Raw genomic sequence first — 27,352 nt, 5'->3', positions numbered from 1 at the left:
GTCCTCTACGAAAACTAGATATTGGAATAAGTGACTGCTATTCCTGCTTTAGGTAATTTTATAAGGAAAAAGGTATCTCAGCATCCTTATATTAAGGCAGACAGGGCATCCTAGTCAGAGGATACAACTTCCATTGAAGACCTCTTAATTTAGGAATTAAGCACAGTTTCAAATACAATATTAAACACTCCCAAATACAGTGCACACCACCATATTATATATGCAGGATGAAGAGTATAGACCACAGTTGTTTAACTGCTCCCTATGGCAACCAAGGTTTATCTCCTATTGCTTTTGCGGTTGGCTGCTTTTTCTTCTGCATAGCTAACTAGTTCAGGCTTGGAGAATAAAAATGATTTATTCTGGCTATCAGCAGAATTCTTCCTCAGGATTATGGGCAACATGCAGTGGAAGAAAAACTGATGTCTGTTATTTGCATTGTAAGTTTAAAATTGTATTTAAAAGCATATTAAATAGCATTAACCATTTAACCACCAAAACACTGAAATAAAATAGGTAATTGCACTCAGTTTAAAAATCTGAATAAATCCTTTCTTCTTAATGTATTTCTTACCTATGCCAACTTGACTGTGCAACTCAAAACTAATAAAATGAAATGGTTGAAAATAAAATAAAAAAGTATCCAGTAGATTCAATATTATCTCATGTCCAAGTGCCCTCATTATTTGATTTTCCCCCCTTGCCATGTTTACATAGCCTGATATATTGCATTTCTTGTGGATGTGGCCTCTTTGCTGTGCGGCAGGATTTGGTCTTAAAGGAGGAGTAATTCCTGCCATAACTTTCATACTGAAGAAGACTCAATGTAGAGCTGACTTAAATTGCCTCTTTATTATATGCTTCAGTATTTACATGGATACTCCACAGCTGATCACCCTGACCTCTTCACAACATGGTTCCTTCTCAGATATGCAGGTAAGTGTCATTGGTAAGTTAGTATTAGTCTTCAGCATTGGTTTATGGACTCTCACAAAGTAAGAGGGAAGAAAGCATTCACTACACACTCCGGTGCAATAAACTACAATTCCCAGGATCCCCTAGCACTGAGCAGGGTAGTTAAAGTGGACTCAAACTGGATTATTTCTGCAGTGTGTTTTGGACCTTTGTTCTAGTCTCTAAAGGTTTTAATCAATGGAAGGATATCCCTCTTTGAAAATCTGTAATCATTTTAGATTCTCAACTATTTTTTTCCTATATGACTGGGGTCAAGGAAGAATTGGATTGTGAAGACTACTCATTTGGATAACTGTGGAATTATCTGGAACAAAACCTTAAAACAGAATTGCAGAAAAGCCTGACAAAACTTATTTCACTACAGATAGTTTCAGCTACTGACATGAGTTTAATGGTCTCTAACTTTGCATCTCCAGAAATACACATTGTCAAAGCTTTATTAAAATGTGCATCACACACATTTGGCCACATCACAAACAACCATTACAAAATAAATAAAAAATATTTTTCAGGAGGTGGCAATTTTCAAAATTTTAGATCATAATTAAAAATTTAAATCCAGTTCAGCACCTATCAATATCACATTACTGTGTATGGGAGAGAACAAAATAGAGAGAGAAAGAGAGAGCGTACACAGATTCTAGACAATAGTCTTCCCACAAAGACAAACAGCAATATCACCATTATTTCACCGTGTGCTTCTGCCACCATTATTTCACCATGTTCTCCATTCATATTAATGTTGCCTAAGTATGAATTAATATCAGGCTGGAACAATTAATGTGACTAGGGCCTGGGAACTCAGGTTACCAATAGGAGTAGAAAACAGGCAAGGAAAGGGAAGAAGAAAATAATGGTAGGTGGATGGGCAATGGGGAACTCCTTCCTTTTGTAGCCTCTCTCCTGAACTGTAATGCTTACTTTTTTCTCAGTTAATGCTCTCTTTGCTGTGAGAAGATAAGGGAAAGAAATAAAAGGCAGGGGAAAGTTAAGCACACAGTTCCCAGCCATTGCTTTTCCCCTCCAAATTATACCCTTTTTCCAGTTAGAAAACATTTGGAAATATAAAAGTGTCTGGTGTCAGTTCTAAAATTGTATTTTCCTACTTCTTGTTGATTGGGTTAAATAGGGCCATAGAAGGTGATCATGCAAAACATCTGGAATTGCACACAGATTATTAATACTTTTCTGTGTAGTTGCACATACTGCTAAAATTCTGCCTGCCTACGATGTTTACAATCTGTTTGGCATATTTAAAAACGTTTGCTGATTTTCCATATTACATTTAGTTTAGAGTATTCTGCACCTGCAGACAATTTGCATTTTAAACCTGAACATAAGAACCTCAACTTTATATGTTAGTATGTGCATGGCAAGGCCAGGCAATAGAAAACAAAAGCTATGAAATAATCGCACCCTCACACAATGCCTATTTAGAAGTAACACTCAGGCATGCTTAAAATCACTAATTCATACCATCTTTACTCAGAAGTAAGACTTATTATGTTATATAGGGCTTACTCCCAGGTAAGTGTAGGTGGGAATCTAGTGCTAAGTCCCTAGATAAGAAAGAGAAAAGATAACCACAAACTAGGATGTGTGGCCACAGTTTGAAATAGTATGCATTAGTCATGTCTAAACATTACACTGACTGAGCAAACCATGTTTAAGGCTGCTCCATTCCCTTTCTACTTGCTGGTCTAGCATTAAGGGTCATCACCCGTGTGCAGCTGGTAAAGTCAGAGGGCACACTGCTAAATCTGGACACACTACTACAATGTTTGCCCTTGTGTTTGTCTACCTATCCAGGACAAGTGAATGAGTGAGTGAATGCTGATGAGAGCAAGCAGAGTCATAATAACCCGTTACCTGACTCAGCCCTCTATATGTGAGAGAAGAAAGAGGGGCCAGTGGCTATGGTTAAAATGTACAGGTAGCCTATAAAAATGTGACCATCACTGCTTACAAGTGACAAGCAGATCTTGCTATTGTTTTCTTATCCATGCCCTCTAGGGGATTCATCTTAGTTCTGCAAGCTATGAACTAAGTGTAGCTAAACATTCTATCTGTATGAGGGGCCTGTTCAGACTACACCATTATACTACTATGATTCCACTTTAATTGTCATGGCTGTTTCCTATGGTATCCTGGGATTTGCAGTTAAGTGACAGTTGTTTAGAATTGTTGGCCAGAGGACTCTAGGCCACGTTCCTACTACATTTAAATCCAGAACGTGATCTGGGTTAAACGGGCATGCTTCCCACTGAAGCGTATTTTAGAAATCGGTTCAGAAAGGGGAGCCATGCTTTTTGACCATTTTTACCCATTTAACCCATGTCAAAAAGACACTGGAAAAACGGAGTGTTTTTTGGTCTGAATCAATTTATTTAGAAATAAATTGATTAAGCCCAAGTGGGAACCAGGTGGATTCGAATGAGAATTGAATCTGCCCTGGTTCCTACTGGCAGCCCAACCCAGGGGGAAAGCTGGCATTACCTAGCCTCTCCTGGCCCCAAAATCCCTGGCCCAACCTCCTTACCGGTGTCTTTGGCTGCTGACTGGCTTCCCTGGGCTTTTTTTAAAAAATCCCATGGATAGGGAGGCCAGAAGGAGGTCACAGAGAAGCCGGAAGCCTTGCACCCTCCTTCCTGGCTTTCCTCTGGCTTCTCTGCAACCCCCTTCTGGCCTCGCCAGCTGTGGGAAATTTTTTAAAAAGGCACAGGGAAGCTGGCCAAAGAAGCTGGTAAGGAGGCTGGGCTGGGGATTTGGGGGCCAGGATGGGCTGGGCCAACAAGCTGTCCCCTGCCACTTGCTGATTCCTGAACTGATTCCTGAAACCAGCGCAAACATAGTGGGAACTACGTTTTTTCTGAACCAGCTTCAGGAATCGGTTCAGGAAACGGATTTTCCAGTAAGTGAGAATGGGCCCCTACAGTGCCTCAACAAACTGCAAACCTTGAGATTCCACAGGATGTTGCAATGGTGAAAGTGGAATATACAGGAGGGAGAAGCAGGGAAGGGTGCATGCGTCAATCCCGCTGCTTTCCAGGATGGAGAGCTTCCTCTTTCCCCAAGCAGTTCTTTGGCTTGGGAAGGGGTTTGGGGAAAATAACCCCCCATCCTTTTCCAGGATGGAGAGCTGATTGGGGAAAGACAGCTCTCTTGCCTTGGGAAGGGGGTTGGGGAAAGCGAGCACACCCTCTTTTCTGTTGTTCCAAGGCTTCAGACAGCTCCCCGGAGCATCCTGAAGCCCTGGAAGGGAAGGAGGGAGATGCAAATGCACCGTCCCCTGCCCTTTCACTGCCTCAGAGATCTTGCCAGAACTGTTTGAGGCTTCAGAAGGGAGATGGGGGCGTGCATGCGTGCACTGCTCTCACCTCCCACTTTATTTGTGAATTTTGACTTTCATGGGGGTCTTGTGCTCCTAACCCCCATGAAAAGGGTCATCCATAGTGTTATAATTGTGTAGTGTAAAAGGATTTTAGGACTGTGCTCTGTCTGAAAGCATGAGTCCTGAGTTATTTGTATAGGAATTCCTTTCCACCCACAAGAGCTCTGCAGTGCTGGCTAACAGTCCCCATCTGTGAACTGTCTTCTTGTCACTGCTGGTAACTACTACTATGAGATAAGGACTGAAGGCCAAGGAGGTGGGATATCTGTGTACTGAATACAGATTTAAAATAATCAGCTAGATCTTCAGTGCAGGTCCTTCTAATCTATGCTTTATAATTATGCATTTGAAATACAGATACTTTAACCCAGAAACTATTTTTTTTAGGGAAGGATGGTGCAACTGGCATTTCCAATGTCTTAAAATTCAAGAGAATGCCTTCTTTCTGACTTTCAATTCATCTGTATCTACTTAGCCAGATGAGACCTTTGGAGAAGAAACAGTGCTTCTAAAGCAAGGATCCAGCAGAATGGACGTCAGGTTTCTCGTAAAACAAACAACAATTCTGGAGATGCCAGTGACAAAACTCAAGAGTCTTTAGGCTGATGAAGAACTTGTGAGGGCTGTGACAGTAACCTTTTCAAAAATTACTCACAATAAGCTTACCCTGAGGTAGTTGAGGGTGAAATTAGTCAGACCCATACGAGTGATGTTTTTGGACAGCTGCTCCAGCACCTGAGGGTCTTGTGCCTATGTCGAAAACAAAGAGATATTCTTCTAAGCTCATGCAAAATATAAACACAGTGATAAAATTATAATGCTAGCCATATTTTAAAAATGACATTCTTATCTATAAGGAGACCACTAAATGATGCAAGCCATCTGAGATATGTAGTGGATGTTAGAAATTTACTCTGCTCAAGGAAAGGGCAATGCCCATTTAATTCTAGCTGCTGTATCAATAATGGTGACATGAAGGTTTATTATCATATTTTTGATTGTTTATCATCTCAGTAACCCTTATAAGATGACAAAATTGCATTTTTTCACCATCTTACAAGAAGATGAATGTGACTGCTAACTGCATCTTGCTTAACACTGTCCAGTGAATTCATGGTTAGATTATGAGAAACCATAACTGCCTGTGACTAACATTGTTATGTTCTTTCTCCTGTGTGATTTTAAAAATCTTTACCTGATGAAGAAGCCAACGGAACTTTGAAAGTTTGCAACATGTATTTTGTGCATTTTGGTTGGCCCTAACACTGTTGTAGATTTTGGATGTTATTGTATTTTGCTATGTGGCAAACACGGCTACCCCTGGATATGTTTTCTGGATGTGAAGAAGTCACATTTTAGCTTCAACAAAGGAATCCTAAAGAGGAAGCCAATGCACTAGATTTTACTCTTTGAGGTTTTTTACCTCCAACAAAAGCAACACTTTTTTTTTAAATTGGACTGCATTTGGTGTGTTTTACCTAAGACAACAGTGTGTAGGTCTCTTGAGAAATTCAGTGTTCTCTGCCTAACAAAGAGCCTGGTAGCCTCACAAATCCTCACAACCTGGATCTCAGGTTTAAATTTAAATTTTATTTCCTGGACTTTGAAGCTCTTTGTCTCCCAGAGCCAACATGGCTGGAGAGAGGAGTGGACTGCCTGTATGGATATCCCTCCATACCATCTTAACTCAGAGTAACAAAGAAGCAGCATCTTGACAAAACGCAGATCTGTGAGTAACACTGTCATATTTTTGGATGTTATTGCACATAACTTAGTATGTTGCACCAGATCAGGGGATAGCCGACTTGGACTGCTACTCCCATTTATCCCAGTCAGCATAGAGTGTCATGAGGGATGTTCACCTTGGACTAGATTGTTGATTTAAATTACACTTCTGCAAAGAATTCACATTCTCTACAAAGGTTTCCTGCATATAGTGCATCACAGTTCTGCCCAAAAATAAGTGAAAGAAAAACAATGGGGAAAATTGTTATCCTAAAAATACCAGCCTTGCACATTAACATCGGAAAAAATTAAAAGGGTATTTCTTAAATTATAGTAAAAAACAAGCAGGGCCCATCAGGACACTGGGTTTCATGCTACTGATTGAGCATGGTCACACCAAACTGGAAGGACAGGAAAGCTATTTTTGGCTTCTCTGAATTGTCACCAAGCCACTAGTAGTCTTTCCATCAGGTCATCTGAACTCTCTTCTTCTAGCTGGTCATAGTAAGCCACACTACCTTCAAGAATTTCATGTCTGTGTTAGTCAGTGTTAGGCTGTTAACTGCAATAGGTTAGTATTTTAGAAATGGCTATAGCTGTGGTGGCGAACCTATGGCACGCATGCCACAGATGGCACGTGGAGGGTGGGGAACCTGTTCCTCCTCTTTCCAGTCATCCCAGGCCTTCAGCTGCCTCTCTGTATGCCTGTTCCTCTTCTTTTTCCCTCACCCCCCAAGCCCAGTAAAACAGCTGAAGGCCCGGGAGGATGGGGGAGGAGGTCCTGCCCCTGGAAGGTGGAAGTCCCATCCTCAGAAGGTGGAATTCCTACTCCAGAAGTCCTGTCATCCACCTCTGGAAGTCCCACCCCCGGCACCGGGCAACACCCAGTGCTGTAACACCTTTTAGTTTGGGCAATCAGTCCCTAAAAGGTTCACCATCAATGGGCTATAGTAATTTAGTTTAATGGAGAGTAGTTTAGTTCAGTTATACAGATAGTTTTGTTTTAGAGAGAGAGAGAGAGGGAGGGAGGGAGGGAAGATATATGCTATGTATGCATAGCTTTTTATTTTATTTTATTCCTTTTTCTTTTAGTCTGCTTTTCCTTGTATGTTGTTTATTTTGTTGTGAAATTGTTTGTATGTATTTAAGCCAATAAATATCAATTGAAAAGGAAAAAGAAAGAACCAGATTCTGCCCTGGCTTTGCTTTCCCCTTCTTATTCCCATTTCCTTGAATGTCACATCTTCTACATTGCAACCTGACTGTCTATCAGAAGCTCCAGGACTTTGTTTGACTATGAAGTGGGGTAAAAATACTTTTTTAAAAAATAGTCCCTAAACGAAACGGGAACCATTTCCAATATGAGGAAAACAGAACTGCCCTACTGGAACCAGAATTGAGATCCATGTCCATGGAAACTAGAGAGTCCTGGGGAGGAGTAAGTATTGAAATAATTTAAAACACTTGTGAGCTGCAGACTTGAAAAGTGAACTCACTGCATTTCCAAATTGTACCTGACATGTGCTATGTCTGCTTGGTGTCTGCTGTGTTATATGTACTTAAATATTTGTTCTTGAGGTGTACTTCAAATAATTTCCAGCTATCATAGGGTATTCTTGACAAGGTTTTTTTTTTGGGGGGGAGGTGCTGTTGCCTGCCTCTAAGGCTGAGAGAGTGAGACTTACTCAAGGTACCCAATGGGTTTCCATGGCTGAGTGTGGAATCGAACCCCGGTCTTCTGGAGTCCTAGTCAAGCACCCAAATTACTATGCGATGTGGCTCTACTCATATATGGTATACCCGTTTTAATGACAAAAGATCTCACAAGTTCACCCATTTCAAACTGGCTTCAGGACAGGCTTTGGGGTTGAGACTGCCATGGTTGCCTTGACTGACGATCTGCGTCTGAGCATCGACAGGGGTAGTGTGACCCAGATGGTGCTCTTAGACCTCTCAGCGGCTTTCGATACGATAGATCACAGCATCCTCCTGGACCGCTTGGGGGGATTAGGTATCGGAGGCACTGCATTGCAGTGGTTCCGGTCCTACCTCTCAGGCAGGTCCCAGAGGGTGCTGTTTGGGGACAGTAGCTCCAGAAAGAGGGAGCTCCTTTGTGGAGTCCCTCAGGGAGCTATTTTGTCCCCAATGTTGTTTAACATCTATATGAAGCCACTGGGTGAGATCATACGGAGTTATGGTGCTGGGTGCTATCAGTACGCTGATGACACCCAAATCTATTTCTCCATGTCTCGTTCGTCGGCCTCGAATTCTAATGGCATCTCTTCTCTCAATGAATGTCTTCGGGCGGTAATGGGCTGGATGAGGAAAAACAGATTGAAGCTGAATCCGAACAAGACAGAGGTGCTCATGGTAGCGGCCCCGAAACCAAGAATTGGGTTGCAACCTCCAGTCCTGGATGGGGTCACACTCTCCTCCAGTGACTGTGTTCGCAGTCTGGGGGTGCTCCTTGACTCGTCGCTCCTAATGACAAATCAGGTAAATGCGACGGTCAGGAGTGCCTGTTATCAGCTTCGGCTGATATGCCAGCTGCGCCCTTTTCTGGAAGTAAGGGATCTCGAGACAGTTGTGCACGCGCTGGTAACCTCACGCCTTGACTTCTGTAATGCGCTCTACATGGGGCTACCCTTGTGCCTGGTTCGGAAACTACAGCTGGTTCAAAACATGGCAGCCAGGCTTGTGTCAGGAACATCCAGAAGGGACCATATCACTCCGGTTTTGAGGTCCCTCCACTGGCTGCCTATTGGTTTCCGGGCCCAGTACAAGGTGTTGGTTATTACCTTTAAAGCTCTAAATGGCTTGGGTCCAAGCTATCTCAGAGACCGCCTCTTCCCATACTATCCTCCCCGCGCTCTCCGGTCCTCTGGGAGGAACTTGTTGCAGCCTCAAAAATCGAGGCTTGCGGCAACCTCCCGGAGGGCTTTCTCTGTTGTCGCCCCTAGGCTCTGGAACGGCCTGCCGGATGAGATCCGTCAATTAACATCTTTGGACAGCTTCAAAAAGGCTGTCAAGATGGATCTCTTCAGGCAGGCCTTCCCAGACTGAAATATCCCGGCCTCAGGATCTTAGGATTTCCCCCTCCTCAGTAATGTCTCCAAAGCCCCCTTTTCTTTAGAACTGAAGTTGCAGTGGTTTATTGGTTGGTATTATTTTGTTTAATTTATTGTTATTTTAACTAGTTATTGTGGTTTTAAATTAGATATGTTGTTTAATTACTTTTTAAGGGGGGAGGGAAATAAATTGTTTTTATGCTGTATGTTATTTTAATGCTGTAAACCGCCTGGATTGGTTCGCCACAGGGCGGTATATAAATAAAAATTTATTATTATTTATTATTATATTACAAGTAGTTATCAGTGAATTTCAAAACCAAGTGATAAACATAAAGATATAAAAATAAAACCATTCAATATAAGATTACAGAGAAGCATAAAAGAGCAGGAGGTTAAAGTTTCCCAGTCAAAAAGAGTAACAACTATGGGTGAATCTGTACTGCAGAAAAAAGCAGTTTGGATGCTATGGAATCCTGAGATTTGTAGTTTTGTGAGATATTTAGCTCTGCTGCCACAACAAACTACAAATTCCAGGATCCCATGGCAATGAGCCATGACAGTTAAAGCGGTGTCAAAATGCATTACTTTTGTAGTGCAGATGTAGCCATGGACTTCAAGGCCCAATGAGGAGATAATCACATATTCTGCATCAAGAGGTTTAACATAGGAAAGAGCCTTCTTCCTGTCACCATTGACCTAGTAGGTCTTAGTGGAAGGCATGTGTGCAGGGCTCAGGTGGTTGTATTCTTCTCTACATAGGTCTATGCTTCCCTTGAAATAGCCAGTTCCTAAATTATTTAAATCTTTAAAAGCTCTGGGAATTTAATTCACATGCCTCATAAATCTGCATAGGCTAAACTAGCAATTCCCCCTCTGTATCACAGGAATGTACCAAAACCAGTAACAGGAATAACATAAATATACACTGTGTTTCTGCTTGATTCACTGAGACAAATTCCAAGCCAGAGCTTATAAAGTTATTATTATGAAAAATGAATACAGTGGGCCCTCAGTACCCATGGCTGTGGATACTAAAATCCACAGGTGCTCAAGTTCTGTTGGCCCCATTGGCGGTGTGGCTTCAGGTGAAGTCCATTTGTCCATTTGTCCCACAGCACAACACTGTCTTGCCATCCACAGATGTTCAAATCCACAGATGGCGAGTCCACGAATACCGAGGTTCCACTGTATGGTAAGCCATCCAAAATTGAAACTAGTCGGAGGATACTTTGGATGGTTTCACCATGTCATTGTATTCATTTTTCTTAAAAGTAACTTTCCAGGCTTTACCCCTAACAATAATTTATAAATAAACCAAAGTCACATGATTCTTTTTGCATATTATAAAACAACCCATATGGTATGTGAATAAATGTATTTTCAACATTAATCGGTGGGGGAGTGATCCAGCTACTTAGTTTATAAACCAGCAACCTAAATATTTCCATTTACAGTATATATTCTTGTATAGCAGAGGCCATATTTCAGAGGAAGGAACTGGCACAACCACCTTTGAGTATTTCTTGCCTAAGAAAACCCTATGAAATATGAGGTCACCATAAGTCAACAGGTGATTTGAAGATATACACACACGCACATATCCTTGTATATGACTGGAGTCCATGCCACACCGGCATAAAAACTTGCCTTCAAATACTGAACAAATCTTGCTTGGACAACAATTTTCTGGTTTTGTGTTCTGACATTCAAAATTTTCTGGAATGTTAAAAAGGAATTTGGCTGATTACTTACATGCATGGCTAAAATACTGCGAGGGACTAATTCTCTGTATTGTCTAATGGTAAAGTGCCATGTTTTTATTCTCATAAGGTCATCAAAGGTAAATTCCAAGATAAGACGTCCTTCTGTACACACCTAGAAGCAGACATAAAGAAAAAAACATTTTGTTGTTCAGCTTTATTAGGGCAATTACGTCCTCTCTCAAAGAAAAAAGGAATTAAGGAAAGCAATTCACGGAGCAGCAGTTGATCAGACTGTAGATTTTACGACTCTTGCGGGCTCTAAATCTTATTTATTACATCTATTTTACTTCCCCCTAAAATCTCTGCAGCTAATTAATGGTACTAAGCCTTTCAATTCGGTTGTGATCTGCAGTTGTGCATGCATGATATCTAGTTACTAAACTAGACAACCCTGCATTATTTATTTAACAGATAATATGCAATCATAAGACAAATGACGGATTGGCCTATGTTTATAAAGGTTCTATTTGTTTTGAATTGTTTTAATTTTCTCCAGAACACTAAGAGATGATATCTGTTTACTTTCTACCTGTATTCAGTTTCACTTGGTTATTTTTTTTACTATTCCTCTGCACCCTTTCTTGCTTTTTTGATTTTTCAGTTGTTGTTGTTGTTTTGAGGAGTACCTCTTGTACCCCAAAGATTATATTGTGGCACTGAGTACAAACATGAAATCACTCCAACAATTTCTTTCTTCTGAAAAATTGGAGATTTCAGTAAACTCTTTTAGTCATTACATTTCTATCTGTGTAATTTGTATTTGTAGCACAGATGTTACCAAAGAAGTACAGATCTGAATTTGGATATATACCTCAGCAGCTCATAGTGTTCAAAATCACAGAAGAGATGAGCATTATGAGGACCTTGAATTCTCCTTTGACTTGGATTAAAATGTGAGCTGGAGAAGAATTCACAATGTGTTGGATGGTTATACCTATTGTAAACCAGCTTCTCCAAAGGTAGGTGTATTGTTAGACAGAAGAACTGATGATGATCAAAGATAACAAGTACTGGGGGGGGGGGATGTCTGGAGAGATCATCCTCTGTAACAAAGGGCTAATGGGCCCATTTTGCAGTTGTGTGGGGGACTTGGACCTTTCACTCTTCACTGATTTACTCTTTCTATATAGAAATTCAGGGTAGCGAACAGTTTACATAAAATATATATTATTAAAACCACAAATGACAAGTACCCAAAATGACAGATTACAGGTGTTTGGTAAAATACAACACAAGCAAACAACAAGAAAAGACAAATAAAACACTTGCTTATTTCCACTTATCCCAAAACCTGTGGAAAGTTTATCAATATGTGTTTAACTGGCACCTGGCAAGACTGAAGGGGACAATGTATAACTGAAGGTAAGGAGAAGGGTGTTCCATCATCAGAGTAGCGATGTCACAGGTGGTAACACAAGAGCCTCTGGGGTACAGCATGCAGAGTATGCTCAGATTATCTTAAATCTTGGGTAACTACCTAAGTACTCTAAATACCTGAGCCCTGAGCTATTCATCACTTTGTATACTAATGCCTGAATCTTCAATTGGGCCTGCTGGTTTACCAGTGCTGATACAGAAATTTCAAACAAGGATTATATGAACACTTCTTACTGTTCTTGTTAAGGCTTCAACAATGGTCATAGCTGTTAGACCATCTTCAAGTGAACCCTGACCGCATGCATTGAAATAGGGTTTTACCAGGACATGGACTAGCGTATATACTCAACTATAAATTGACCTCATGTATAAGACGAGGGCAGGTTTTGGGGCCACATTATGGATTTTGATATGACTCATAGCTGAGTAGAGAGTAAAACTTAGGGATATGTAACAAAGGATGAAGCAAAGGAAAACAGTGCCAGAAAACATACAAAATTCAAGCAGGCATAACTGTTTGTGCTCATACTAAAGGCTTCATGGATGAGAGCATATAAAAGAGTGTGTGAGTGCTTCCAGAACAGATGACACTCTTGCCTTTCACCAGGGGATTGTTCCTTTTTATAAGCCTTAAAGTACAGTACAGTACAGTACTTACATTGATCCATGGATATGTCAACACAGGTTTTTGGAGTCAATTGTTTGACTAAAATTTCTAGACTTATACATGAGTATATACAGTAATGTGACCAGAGTCTTCGTCACAGTGTACAATGACATTGCTATGTTGTTGTTTGTTGTTAGCTACCCTCAAGTTGACTCTGACTCATGGTGACTCTGTGGATGAGACACCTCCATGACTCCCTATCTTCAGTTGCTCTGCTCAGGCCTTGCAAACTCATGCCTGTGACCCCCCTGATTGAGTCCATCCATCTGCATGTAATCTTCCTCTCCTTCTTCTACCCTCTACCTTTTCTAGCATTATTGTTTGTTCTAGTGATCCATGCTTTCCTGTTATGTGGCCAGAGTATAACAGCTTCAATTTTTGTTCATCTTGGCTTCTAAGGAGATTTCTGGTTTGGTCTGTTCTGTTGCCTTTTTTGCTGTCCACAGTATCATCACCACTTTTGACCAGCACTACATCTCAAATGTGTTGATTTTCTTTCTGTCTGCTTCCTTGACTCTCCCAACTCTTGCATCCATACATGGCAACGGGGAATACAATGGCCTCAGTAATTCTGACTTTAGTGCTCATTTGTATATTTTTATTCCTCGGGATCCTTTCTAGTTCTTTCATAGCTCCCCTACCCATTCCTAGTCTTCTTCTTATTTCTTGACTGCAGTCACCACTCTAGTCAATGTTTGACCCTAGGTATGGGATTTTTTAAATTATTATTTTGATTTCCTTGTTTTTAGATTGAATTTATGTATTTCTTCTGTGGTCATTATTTTTGTTTTCTTTATGCTCAACATTAATCCTGCCTTTGCACTTTCATGTCTGACTTTCATCAGTAACTGTTCCAGGTCTGTGATGTCTTCTGCCAGTATTATTGTGTCATCCACATATCTTAGGTTGTTGATGTTCTGCCTACTATCTTCACTCCTCCTCCTTCTGAGTCTAATTCTGCTTTTCTTATGATGTTTTCAGCATATAAGTTGAACAGATAGGGTGATACGATGCAGCCTTGCTTGACCCCTTTACCTATTAGAAACCACTCTGTTTCTCCAAATTCAGTTCTAATAGTGGCCTCTTGTCCTTTGTACAGAAATCTCATAAAGACTATCAAATGTATTGTCACACCCATGTCCTTGAGTGCATTGCATAACTTTTCATGATCTACACAGACAAATGGTTTGCTATAACCTATAAAGCACCTATAGATTGTTTTCCTCCTGGAATTATGTGGTGCGCTCCATACAGTGCTATACTTTAAATTCAATGGCTGCATTCTGTGTAATTCTGGGTTTTGTGGTTTGTTGAGATGCTAGAGCTCTCTGGCTCTAAATATTAAATACCCTTCCCTAAAGTTCAAGTACAAGAATTCTATAGAATGAAAGCATGACAGTTAAAATGCAATGACAGTGCTATAACACTGTGGCGTGAAAAAGCCCCAACTTATCCCAAGTCAGAAAAGACTACCATTGGTGAACCAACCTTGGGTGGGCACTGCTTTTTATCAGTAAGATTCAAAATTGATATTAAAAGATTTTGCTCAAACTTATCACACACTACATAGCTGTGAGCAAATAATGGGTTGCTGGCTATCAATATCAGAACCACAAGTAGGCAGAAGGCCAGAGCACTTAAGACTTCAGGAAGTGTCCATCTTTGGTGGACATGTAAAAAAGCTAAGAATTATTGGATGGAAAGTACTTCTGTTATTCAAAAGATCTTGAGTAAAGATGCCACCCTTGGATCATGAACTATTTTTATTAAATATGATTGATTTTGAAAATAAGTATGAGAAAAAACATAACGCTTTATTACATGGTTACAGCCACAAGATTAATCTATGCCAAAAATTGGAAAAAAGAACAGACTTTGAATATCTCAGAATGGCTGGAAAAGATGATGGGCTTTGCTGAATTGGCAAAATTGATTAACTTTGGGGCAAAACAGATCACCCCTTTGGAGTGGCATCCCTGCCACCCCTTTCCTCACTGGACCGGGGCTGCGGCAACTGTGTGCTGTGGCCCTGAACCAGTATTTTGCTAGTGCTAAAAAGAAAGGCAAAAATGCCACTCCTTTTAGCGCTGGCAAAAAGATGCCCTTGCTGCTGTGGTGGCAGCTTTTCATGGTTTCTTTGGCATAGCACGTCTGAACACTGAGCCAAAGAAATGGCGTGACACCACTGACATCTGGTCAGGTGGGTGGCATGACGCTGGTATCGGGATAGAGTTGCATGCGGTGTTCAGTCACCATGCCCCCACTTAGCCCTGATGTCGGTGTTTATCACTGGTCTGTTTAGCACCTTAGTTAATGGCAATGGTATAAATGATTTTTTATGAGTTTGGAAACCCTTTATGGAATATATGAAAGACTTAAAGGAAGCGTAGTAATATTAGGATTAGGTTTATAATTAATATTTATAGTTTATTTTTAAGAAGAAAACAAAAGAACTAGAATAGGCAAGATAATATATTTATAAGAGTAATACTATGATAGGTATGTAAGAATTGCAGTACAGATGAATGGGAAATGTTATAATTCACTTGGGTGGTGGGATCTGGATTGATAATAAGTACTGAATGGATTTTTTAAAAACAAAAATTCACATTCTTTTATTTCTTTTTTTGTTTCATTTTTCTCTATTATATATATATATATATATTTTGTAGGTATAATATTTTTTCATTTCTTTTTTGTAATTGTTAATATTCACTAAATAAACTAATTAATTAGTTTAATTAAAAATTGAAACGTGTCAAGAAGCAACCAGTTGAAGGAAATATAGGGACACAGGAAATGAAAGAGTTGAGACTGCAGTGAGAAGATGGTTCAGAGGAAGGAGGGAGTCACAAAATGAGAATGCAAGGGCAGAGCCAGTTACAAAATGGTGACAAATGGAGAGGTGGTACTTGAAGTTACCAATGTAATTTCAGGTTAATATCTAATCGCTCATTAAAAATTGTAACTAGTTGGAGAAGTTTTCTTACTTTATATATATATATATTTTCTCCCCATATGTGCGGTATTGTTACCAATCTCCTTTCATTTCCTATCTCCTTTTCATTTCACATTTGAGTTACCATATATACTCAACTATACATCGACACCATATATATAAGTCAAGGGCAAGTTCTGGAGCCAAAATTCTGATATGACCCATGGATAAGTTGAGGGTAAAATGTAAGCATATGTAATGAAGGATGTAAAGGATGAAGTAAAGAAAAACAATGTCAAAGAACTTACAAAATTCCAGCAGACATAACTATTTGTGCACATACTAAAGGCTGCATGGTTGAGAGAATAGACAGTGGTCAGTGCTTCCATGGCAGATATATGCATTAAAATACAGTAATAATAATAATAATAATAATAATAATAATAATAATAATAATAATAATAATATTTGTTTGTATACCGCCCTCTGGCAAACCAATCCGGGCGGTTAACAACAGTAAAATATTAATAGTACTTACATTGACCCATGAATATGTTGACTCAGGTTTTTGGGGTCAATTTTTAACCTAAATATCTAGTCATATACATGAGTATATACAGTATAATGTATCCCCAGCAATTCCTTGTTATAAGAGCTCTCCTTCCTGTTCTTCTTTCTCTCTAATTTTAATTTTTAATTATTGTTTTTAAAATTAACCTTTAATCTATTTTTCTTCAATGTCTGCTCTGGTCTATTTTATTCGGAAGAGACCTTTTCTTCCCTTCCTTGTCAAAAATGGTTCTGTCCAACCAGTGTTACTTTGCAGATAACAACATCATAAGACTTGTCACTTTAGAGAAGCAACAGGATCCACTGGTTAAAGTTTTTTTTTAGCACAACATTTATTTGAGAGTGCTAAAACATGGAGAAGAGGTAGTTTTATACTCAAAAGTAAAAAAAGAGAAACTCATCATTGTTCCAGAATTATCTGAACTATCATTAGAGTGGTGGCATAAATCACTTATTTTGGAAAAATGGGATGTGTAACAAATTAGTTTAAAAACCGTCCTCTAAACTCTGCTTGTATTCAGTTCTAGCTTCTTCCCCTCCTTCCCATCTATACAATATAGGCAAACACACAAAGATAAATTCTATAGCTTCTCATGTCACTGCAGCCTTGTTCATCTGAGGCAAGGCAGGGCCCAGGCCAAGAAAAGCTACACTTGTTAATATTTTCACACCTTCTCAATTGTTAAAGGCTTTGCCTCTTCTCGACATACAGATGACATTGTGAAAAGGGTATTCTTTGCTGCTCTTAAAGCTGGGTGCTGGGATATAATTGAATAAGGACATATATTTGTTGACTCTCTGTGATTTGCTCATATATGTTTCTGGAAGCCACGATAACTGACAAAAATGATATAAAAGCAATAATTGCAAATACATCTCTTAAGTAGTAATGATCATTGTCTCAAATCTAGGTCCCTTGGCTGACCTAGATTTTTGTTGATTCAACTAACAGTATGTACAAGAACTCTATATAACAGGGTATTAAATACAGTGGTACCCCGGGTTACGAAAGTAATTCGTTCCGCCGCCGCTTTCGTAACCCGGAAACTTTCGCTAGCCGAAAAGCCCATAGGCGCTAATAGCGAAAGCTGCGATTTCGTGCGAAATCGCGCCGAAAAGCACCAAAAATTTTCTTCGTAACCCGGAATAACCTTCGTAACCCGGAAATGGATTTTTCAATGGATTTTTTTCGTAACCCAGAAATTTCGTAAGGCGGCGCATTCGTATCCCGGGGTACCACTGTAAATGAATTAATAAATAGATGCCTAGATGTGCTGAGCACTCTTAAGTACAATAAATCAGAACAACTACTATCGGATTCTGGTACAGCAAGTTCTTCCTTACTAGCATTATAGAGTTCCCTGAGAGTATTAGTAAGCTTGTAGATGGGGACGATCTAATGGACTATACTTATTTAAACATAAAAGAGACCTTATAATTGGCTTCTAGGTGTCCACAGGTATCGAAGTCCATAACCTATGACATAAGTGTGATAACTAGTTTAAAAAACATGATAAAAATGATAGGCAAAACCACCACATTTAAATTATTGTGCTTTATGTACTAACATGGACATAACCCAAGAAGGATGCTTTTCAATGAAGATGTAAGGTCAGAGAAATATACATAGGGTCTAAATAGGAGATGACAAAACATGGATTTGGGCATCATGACAGATAATCAATGAAAATGCAGTTCAATAAGCTATTTAAATGGGGAAAAACATATTCAATGTTAAAACAGCAAGGAAAGGATTAATTTAAGGAAGTACATATCATAATGCCATTAATGACGTCTATGGTGCAGCTACATTTCAAATACTGTGACAGCTTCTGGCTGGCCATGCTGAAAAGTACAAGGTACAGAAAAAGAAATTAAATGAATCCGAATCCTTTCCTTCAATGAAAAGCTAAAGTGTTTCAGGGCTTTTTAGTTACGGGGGAAAAGATGACATTGGGATTATAATAAAGATTTATACAATTCGGAACAGGTGCAGGAAATAGAACTCTTTTAATCCTAGAACTCAGGAACTGCCACACACAGTTAGAGTCAAAAGTACTTCTTCATGTTATGTGTACTGTACTTGTATTATTATAGACAGTAAACCAATTCATGAAATATAAATTAATCTACATCAATTAGGAATGAAATTATAATCAATTAGGACTGTCTGACTCAAAGACAGCATTTTAAGCACTGCGTTTTTGCTGTGAAAGGGGGCAGTAGGGGCTATAGCCTTTATAATTTATAGGTTTTCTAGTTGCAACTGGTTGGTAGGGATGGAAAGAATATACTGTGGTAGAAAAGTTTTTTAACTGCTCGCTGCAGCAGATATATACTAAAATCGAAAAGTTTCTTAACCGTAAAGAAACCTTGACAAGAAGAATCCTAGATAAGTAAGAATCTCTGCTGTTCAGAACTTACTCTGCATGAAAAATGCATGTGGAGTTGTGCACAGAAAATGACATTTACTGCACAGCAAATACATTTCTTGTGCAGGAAACAGCTATTTTGTGCAGAAATATTATTTTTTGCACAAAATTCCCTGTGCAGAAAACAGCATTTTTGTGTAGAAAATGCAGTTATCTATGCAGAAAAATGCCATTTTATGTGCAAATTTTTTTAAAAAAACAAAATAAATCCCAAAACTGCAAATAGTCTTCAAAAATTGCTAAGTTTTTGATGCTGTTCTGTCAGCAAGGAGAAAAAGGATAAAATTACTCTCGCCTACAATAAAGTCATTTATGAAGATTTACATCCCAGGTTGGCCAGCTGAAAAGCAGAATGCTGGATGAGATGGAATACTTGGATGGAAAGTTTTTGTTAGAAACTCCTACAGCAGAGGCTACTTGTTCCTGCCTCCTCTTTGAATGAATAACCTTAAGGATGCGTCAACCAAGAAATCAGGTATTAAATGCCTTGCATCCTCCCATCTCTCCCAAAGCTACTCTTAAGGGTTGTAGAATACTACGGACAATCACACAAAAAGCTGCACTGGGTAAAAGGGTTGGTGAGCATCAGATACAATTGGAAACTCTTTAAGCTAATAGAAATACAGTGGGCCCTCCCTATCGGTAGATGTCCGATCTGCTAATTTAACCTCTCACAGATCACCACGTCCCACATTATTCAGTGGTGGCAACTTGAATGTGGACATGCTGGAGCATGCATGTATGTTCAAGTCACCGCCACTGAAAATATGGGTCTTGATCATCTGCATTTTTTAGCATCTGTGGGGGAGATAAATGAACCCAATTGATATGGAGGATCCATGTACATATGGAGGACTCTTGCAAAAGGCCAGCACTAGATAGACCCTAAATTGTTTACTTTTCTGATTTGCCATTAATGATAGCTACACAAATCCCGCACATTTAGTACCTAATGTCAGAATGTGCAGCTTCCTTTAAGAAAAGACATGGCTGGCAGATACCTCTGCAGTTTGAATCCTGTTGACATATACCGTCAGCCCTTCTTGTACACAGATTTTTTTTATACATGGATTCAAGCATCCAGTTTGAAAAGGTTAAAAAAAGTATAAATTTCAAATATCAAATCTTGATTTTCCATTTTTTTTACAAGGGACACCATTTTGCTATGTCATTATATTTAATGGGACTTGAGCATCCATATATTTTGTTATCCACGGGGGATCTTGGAACCAAACCCCAGCGTATAACAAGGGTTCACTGTAGTTTGATACCCAAAGGCTCATATATTCAGAGTGCAATGGTGGTTACACGTTAACAGGTGTTTCTTCCTGCATTGAGCTTATGCAAATACATTTACTACTTTTAACCTTCATTTAACTAATTTTAGTTGGCTAAGAAATTTCACAGACTCTCTCATATATATATATATATATATATATATATATATATATATTACTCATATATAAGTAGTTAGCTTACGTAACTACTACAGTTAGCACATCATGTGAAAATGACCGCTTTGTTTTGATGGCTTAAAAAAATAATAATCAGAAATTTGCAAAGAAAAAGTGGAAGTGAATCTGAAGTTTTATTCATACTGATCAATGGTATAACCCTGTATTAGTTTACCAGCCATATTGGGATCTTTTTAAAATAATAATAATAATAATAATAATAATAATAATAATAATAACTCTCTGAGTGCAGAATCCCTTTATTAAAAGAAATATCTGGATCATGCTTGACTCAGGTTAGAGTTTTTATAGCACCCACTGATACAAACTAGAATCATTCAAAGACCGTAATAGCTAACAAGCATGCTTTGTAGCGATATTAAACGTCCTAATTTATAATGGGGGGGGGGGCGCAAATTATTAACTTCTGATCAATTAAGATAAAATCGTATTTGACGTAGGCTCCCTCTCCCGCTTCCGTGCAACTTTCCTCATAAAATCCAAAACGAAAAGGTCTCCAATTAAGAAAACATTTTCTGTGGTGCCGAATTCATGTTACCGTACTGTGAGCTCTGACATTTTGTTTCTGTGGTAACCAAAAATCAGCTGATTAGTTGGCATGGCAACAGAAAAGATGTAATCCCGGCAGACACACTCTAATCAATGCCCCCAGCACAGATGGTCTCTGGAGGATCAACAAGAAAGAGGCTGGCAGGCATTCAGGGGATCACGTGGCAACTCTAGACTAGGCCAGGGAAGGGGGAGAGGGAAAAAGGAAGGAAAACTCAAAAAGAACATTTTTCAAACTAACCAGCAGCTTTTATTAACCCCTTCCTTGTCTCGGTTAATTGTCAAATATTCTGCCACTTCCACGACTAGGGCAGGAAAGCCCAAATTGTATCGGATTTTTATGGCACAAAATGCCCATTGTGCCAAGTTATAAACTCTTCACTGACCTTCCGTTTTTACAAGCAAGAGTTTCTTGCACCTGCCAAAGCCCGCGGTAGATGTACGGTTTGACTATATGCACAAATGTTAGGCGTGTCTTGACTTTTTAATAGGTGACGAAACAGAGAATGAACCTCAAAGCGGTGTCAGAGACTGAGGCCTGTTACAGACTGCCCAAATAAAGCTGCTTCGGGTCTCTTTGGAGGTATGCTATTTAAATGATGCATGGGTCCTAAGAGTCCGGAGGTCGCGCCAAAGCCACACTCCATTCCTAAGCACTGGAGTGCAGCTTTGGTGCAGCTTCCGGATTCTTAGGATGCATGCATCATTTAAACAGCATACCTCCAAAGGGACCCGAAGCAGCTTTATTTTGGCAGTCTGTAACAGGCCTGAGATTGGTGAACACATAGGAGGGGACAGCGTATCACACACAGGTTATTACAGTCAGCCTTCCACAGATTTTTTTTTTATCCATAGGTTCCAACATCCAAGATTTGAAAACTATTTAAAAAAAATATAAACACTCCAAAAAGCAAACCTTGATCTTACCATTTTATATAAAGAACACCATATTACTATGCCATTGCTTATAATAGGATTTGAGCATACAAAGATTTTGGTATCTGCGAAAGGGGGGTGGGGGTGGATGTTCCTGGAACCAAAGCCCAGCAAATACCAAAGGCCCACTGTATTACAATGTCAACAGATCATTATAAACTGTAAGCACTTTAATTTGTAAAGAAAAACAGGAATGACTACCATTAAATTAAACTAGTTTTCCTATCCCTGTCAAATGTGTAACCCAGGTTATTCAGCCTGCAAGGAAACTGTTGTTTTCAGGATGAAGGCAGAGATTTCTTGCTCCTGGTGTAGACTTTCATTGTACTTTTTTTCTCTGTCAAACAGACTTTGCAGGGTGAAGGCGAAGGCTTTCGTGACTGACATCCATAGTTTTTTTAGGGTTTTTCGGACTAGGTTGCCATGGTCTAGAAGAGTTTATTCCTGACATTTCACCAGCATCTGTGGCTGGTATCTTCAGAGAAAAACCCACAAAAAACTATAGGCTTTGAGGGATTCCCCCCCCCCTTTTTTTGTTACCGTTTCATAAGTCTTTGATGAGGAGTGAAAGTGGGACAAAAGAAATATTGTATATACTGGGGACTTAGGGAGCTGAGGATGTTTAGCCTGGAGAAAAGAAGGTTAAGAGGTGATATGATAGCCCTGTTTAAATATTTGAAGGGATGTCATATTGAGGAGGGAGCAAGCTTGTTTTCTGCTGTTCCAGAGAACAGGACCCAGAGCAATGGATGCAAGCTCCAGGAAAAGAGATTCCACCTCAACATTAGGAGGAACTTCCTGACAGTAATAGTTGTTCTACAGTGGAACACACTCCCTTGGAGTGTAGTGGAGTCTTCCTCCTTAAAGGTCTTTAAACAGAGACTGGATGGCCATCTGTTGGGGATGCTTTGATTGAGATTTCCTGCATGGCAGGGGGTTGGACTGGATGGCCCTTGTGGTCTCTTCCAACTCTATGATTCTATGGTGAGTGAAAACTGAGGATAAATTTTGAAGATGATTTTACACTCCTGGTTAATCTTTCCAGGGGTCTTGAAAGGGACTGTTGGTACAGTCTCCTAGGCAATGAGAGCATACCTCATCCAACACACATTCTGATAGGCAGACTGGGTTTTTTTGTGCTTGGTAATGCCATCTTACTCAATATGGTACACCAAATACACAGAGAGGCTGGACAGGGCCTACAAGTTGTATCCTAACCTCTGTATGCCCACAGATTTTGCTTTCATCCTCTGCTTATTGAACTGGAAAGTGACAACAGTCCTCACACAAGTGCCACAGTGTATGGCCTGTCCTCCTCTTCTGACTAATAGTGGAGGGGAGAGCTCAACCACCTGGCATGATATTGTCTGTTTATGGGGAACAGAGCATGACAGTAAAGCTCATATGATCTGTTTACCTTGAATTAGATAGGAAACAAGTCCTACAAACTGTGTGACTCACTAGCATTTTAGGACTGCAAACTGACATGACGAGGAGGAAATGTCAGCTTTTTAAAGCTCTCACTTTAAAAATGCCAGAGGATGAAAATTCAGTCCAGTGATAGAAACAATTCCCCCCCCCCTCCACCAAATCACTTCCAGTTGTAAATCATTTCCAGCTTCAAAACCAAGCAATACAAGTTTCAACTTTTCCTTGAAGACAAACTGAGATAGCTCTCTTTTGTTTCAGTGCAGCTTGGGCAGGACAACTTCCCAATCAACTGTGCCCCTGGTTTTTAGCACTGGGACTTGTGTGGGGTGACAGGAGTATCGAAAATGCTTAAAATGAAATCCACACTAGCACAAGGGAAGCAATAGCTAGTCTTACTTTCACATGAGTTATGAGATCGAACATGATGTCCTTCCCTATGGGAAAGTTACTGAGGTCAACCATTGCTGTTTCCTAAACACTTTGGACTAGTAAGACCCGTTTTAGTCCAATAAAACTCTGATTCCATTATTGGTATTTATTTCCTAAAGGAATGATACTATGCTGGCGCACAAGAATATTTTTATTATATGGTATTTATTAATTAGTTAGGTGCTTTTCTGTTCCTACAGGGAACACAGAAAACAAGACAAAAAACAAGAACTTTAAAAACACCTACAGAATAGTTTACCATTAGTTGGAATGATAAATACAAAAAGTATAAAATAAGTACAAAATACCCCCAAATACAAAAGAATAATTTAGAGAACCTTTAAGTTGCAGAAACAAGGGGAAAATATTTGAGAATGAAAAGGTATCCTTTGCTTGCAGAATGGGAAAAAGGTGGGCACTTTATGGGCCTCTGTTACGAGGATACTCTAAACAGCAGGCACCATTACAGAGAAAGTCCTGCCCAAAACAATCTACATTAATCTCCTGAGCTGAGTAAGTGGGGAGATCACTCTGCATCCTTGATATCATAGGAGCCAGGTTGTTTAGGAATAGCATAAACTCAGTATTTCTACCAACCAAGAAATAGAAATTCTATTTAGCATTCCATTAAATCAATTGGTCCATAATCCTACCACTAGTTTTGTTCAGTTTGAAACAAAAATATGGAAAGAAGAAAGTGCCTAGGCAAAACCTTCCAGTGATATAAAACGTTTCGGTGCCATAATGCCAACATATGGTTACGAAGGGACAACCTGGCAGTGGACCAACCATCCAATGTGTCTCTAATTCACTCTGTGGAACAAATTGCTGGCCTTCGACTAAGTCTGGAGGGCATTAGTTATTACAAACAAGTTGTATGTAACTACTCTCCCTTTTGCTTAATGAGAAAGGTATAACTAAATGTCATATTGTGACTGTATTTTAACAATGGGCAACTCCACTTCTTTGTAGCATAACTGTAATTTTCCTAGTTATAGGATGTGATGGGAAATAAATAATTGCTCTGCTGTACCTTCTATTGTGGGTACTGAAGGAGCAGTGAGGTTGATGGGAAGACAATGTGTTTTGTACTTCATGCTAGCAGTTTCTAGCATTCAGATTTTTTATAAGTGGAATGCAATTAAAAGCAATTATATGTGTTACTTTTAAGAAATATGAAAGGGTTACTTTTGAAAGACTGTAAATATAACGGTAACTATCTCAAGGGCCTCAGAAATATAACATATAATTGATATAATAAATACAACAATTACTTTAATTACTTTCAAAAGTAACTTTCTAATCTATCCTTGATGTATTCCAATTCCCATAATCTCATACCACTGGCCATGCTGTTTGGGGCTGATAGAATCTTTAGTCTAGCAGCTTCTGGACACTGCAGTCTCTTTAGCCTTGCCACAGTGTGGGAATACTCAGTCTGAATAGTTCCTCACTTCTGCTTTCTTTACTGTGAGTAGTTATATAGAAAATAAACATCTTTAAGACTGAACTAGGCACCCACCAGACTGGTGTGCCCTGCTTAACATAATCTTTTAGGAGGGCTTTTGGCATGTATGTGTGAAGATCTAGTTCATATAGTTCCTCCTCCTTCCTCCAGCAAGATGGTTTTTTCTCTCTCCACATCTGGTCTCTGGATTCATAGACCTCTGGGTGATCTTTTGTGCTATATGCAGACTTTGGCACAAAAATTGAAGCTGCATCCCGATAAGTACATAAACCATACCAACAGTCTCTATTTGAAATACAACACAGAACAAAGAAGAAACAGCACTTTCTTTCTGTTTCTATTTATGGCTGATGGTCAAGAATTTAGTCATGCAAGAAAACATTTTATAAAACTGAAATCTAAGATATCAGCAATCACTTTCACCATGTAAAAGAAAATAATAGTTGTAGTTCGAAAAGGACATTGAAAATCCATTAGTTGCGTGTTTCACATTAACTATTCCTGTTACCTTTGTAAACATAGGTTTTCCATGCTGAGTGACCATGGTGCATTGATCACAGTCCACTGTGATAGAGGAGTTGTGGTATGATTCTTTTGAGTGCTTGAGGATGTAATACAGGTCTGTCACACCTCCTTCAAAGACAGTGCTAAAATAACGAGGAATGAGGGTTCTTCCAATTGCTGTTGGGAGAATACAAAGCAAATGAGAAAATGCCACCACAGCTGTTCATTTACGAGTATACATTCCTAGTATACACACTCTAACTGTAACATTAGAGTAAATGTATGACACCAGTAAGAGACAGACTGTGCTTCTAATAATTTAAGGAGGCATAATCTGTTCAAACAAGAAATACGTAGTCTTTCAGATGCTTTGAAGGGTCTTGTGTACAATGTGGAAGGCCCCTCTTTAGGGTATAAGTAAGCCAGCCATGCCCTTTTCTATTCCGAATTCTTATTTTCCATTCTTTCCCACAACAAACAGAAAACATTCCATTACCAGTAGACATGCTCAGTCTTAACTGGGTAGTTTTGGGGTTCCATTCCCCTTGCCCTGAACCTTGGGACTTCCATACATCTTCAAAGTGTATTGCTCCATGGCGTAATAGTGTTATGGTGACACATTAGTCCCACTAATGCTTCAGCCATATTGCTTGACACCATTGCTCTTCTACTGTTCTCCCATGGTTTGGAAACCATTTATTTTTATTAACACAAAAAATACATTAATGACCTCCTTTCACACTTCTATTGACCTGTGATTCCCTGTGTAAAAGTTCAACTGCACTGCTTTGCCAATTTTGAGTGGCCAGGGGATGGTCAGTAGGTGTACTGTGAGTGTGGCTTAGGTGCCCTTTACTTATCAGTGATCAGGGATAGGAAAAGGGGTGGAAGCAGAGAATAGAAAACTTTGCTCACTGCCTCCCATCTCTTTTTTTCAGCAGATTAGCCCAGTTTCCAAGTCTCTCTCTCTCTCTCTCTTACACACACACACACACAAATACACACAGCTGGAAATAGTATAGAATATGACAGTTAAAACAACATTTATTTAATTAATATGCCTTTTCCTAACTGAGCAGACTTGATTTATTACTGGCAGATAAATCACTACTTTAGTAGATGGCTTTTATCTAACAGTGATTAATCAACTCTATCCCAAATAAAGAGATCCTCTCCTCAACACAAGGCAGGGGGGAGGCATTTTAAAATATAAGACTGTTTTTAATTTATATCTCTATGAGTGGAATTTGTGTGTGAATGTGCATGTTTGCCAAATAAGGAAAAGGGACAGAGCTGGTAGTACCAAGTGGGCAGTGCCAAATGCTGCATGTGATAAACTTTTACTGTGGACAATGGCCGCAATGCTGGAAAGATTGCAAAGGTATGATGGGGAATAACACAGTCCTGATTGCACATAGAGCTTTAAAACAATGCTATTTAAGCCGGAGGAGAAGCTAGTGCAATAAGGCCCTTCATCTTGTGTTTGGATGGTTACCATTTTGAATACATAAGGATCCACACTTGGAATGAATGTGTTGTGAACATATAGGATGTTGCAAATGTATCAATGCATAGGCAGGAGTTACTGAAACATACCCTTACATTTGTAGTCTTGTAGAACTGTCAAGTGTCAGGGTTACCCATTAAATTT

General features: G+C 39.4%; 1 protein-coding gene across 2 annotated transcripts in view; it reads right to left on the bottom strand.

Moving 5' to 3' along the window:
• The window catches only part of LDB2 (LIM domain binding 2), a 246,506-nt gene that overhangs the window by 48,188 nt on the left and 170,966 nt on the right, over positions 1-27,352 (bottom strand). For both annotated transcript variants that reach the window (XM_089524758.1, XM_089524760.1), the window contains exons 3-5: positions 25,706-25,878; positions 10,915-11,037; positions 5,033-5,116 (exon numbers count right to left, since the gene is read on the bottom strand). In XM_089524758.1, the coding sequence (XP_089380884.1) occupies positions 5,033-5,116; positions 10,915-11,037; positions 25,706-25,878 (380 nt within the window). The remainder of the gene's footprint in view (positions 1-5,032; positions 5,117-10,914; positions 11,038-25,705; positions 25,879-27,352) is intronic.

This window comes from Sceloporus occidentalis, unplaced genomic scaffold, assembly GCF_023333645.1.
Source record: "Sceloporus occidentalis isolate IW3139 unplaced genomic scaffold, rSceOcc1.0.p SCAF_5, whole genome shotgun sequence".
In the NCBI taxonomy this organism is placed as follows: Eukaryota; Metazoa; Chordata; class Lepidosauria; order Squamata; family Phrynosomatidae; genus Sceloporus; species Sceloporus occidentalis.
Note: the sequence above shows the minus strand (reverse complement) of the source record. Positions and strands in the feature narration are given on the sequence as shown.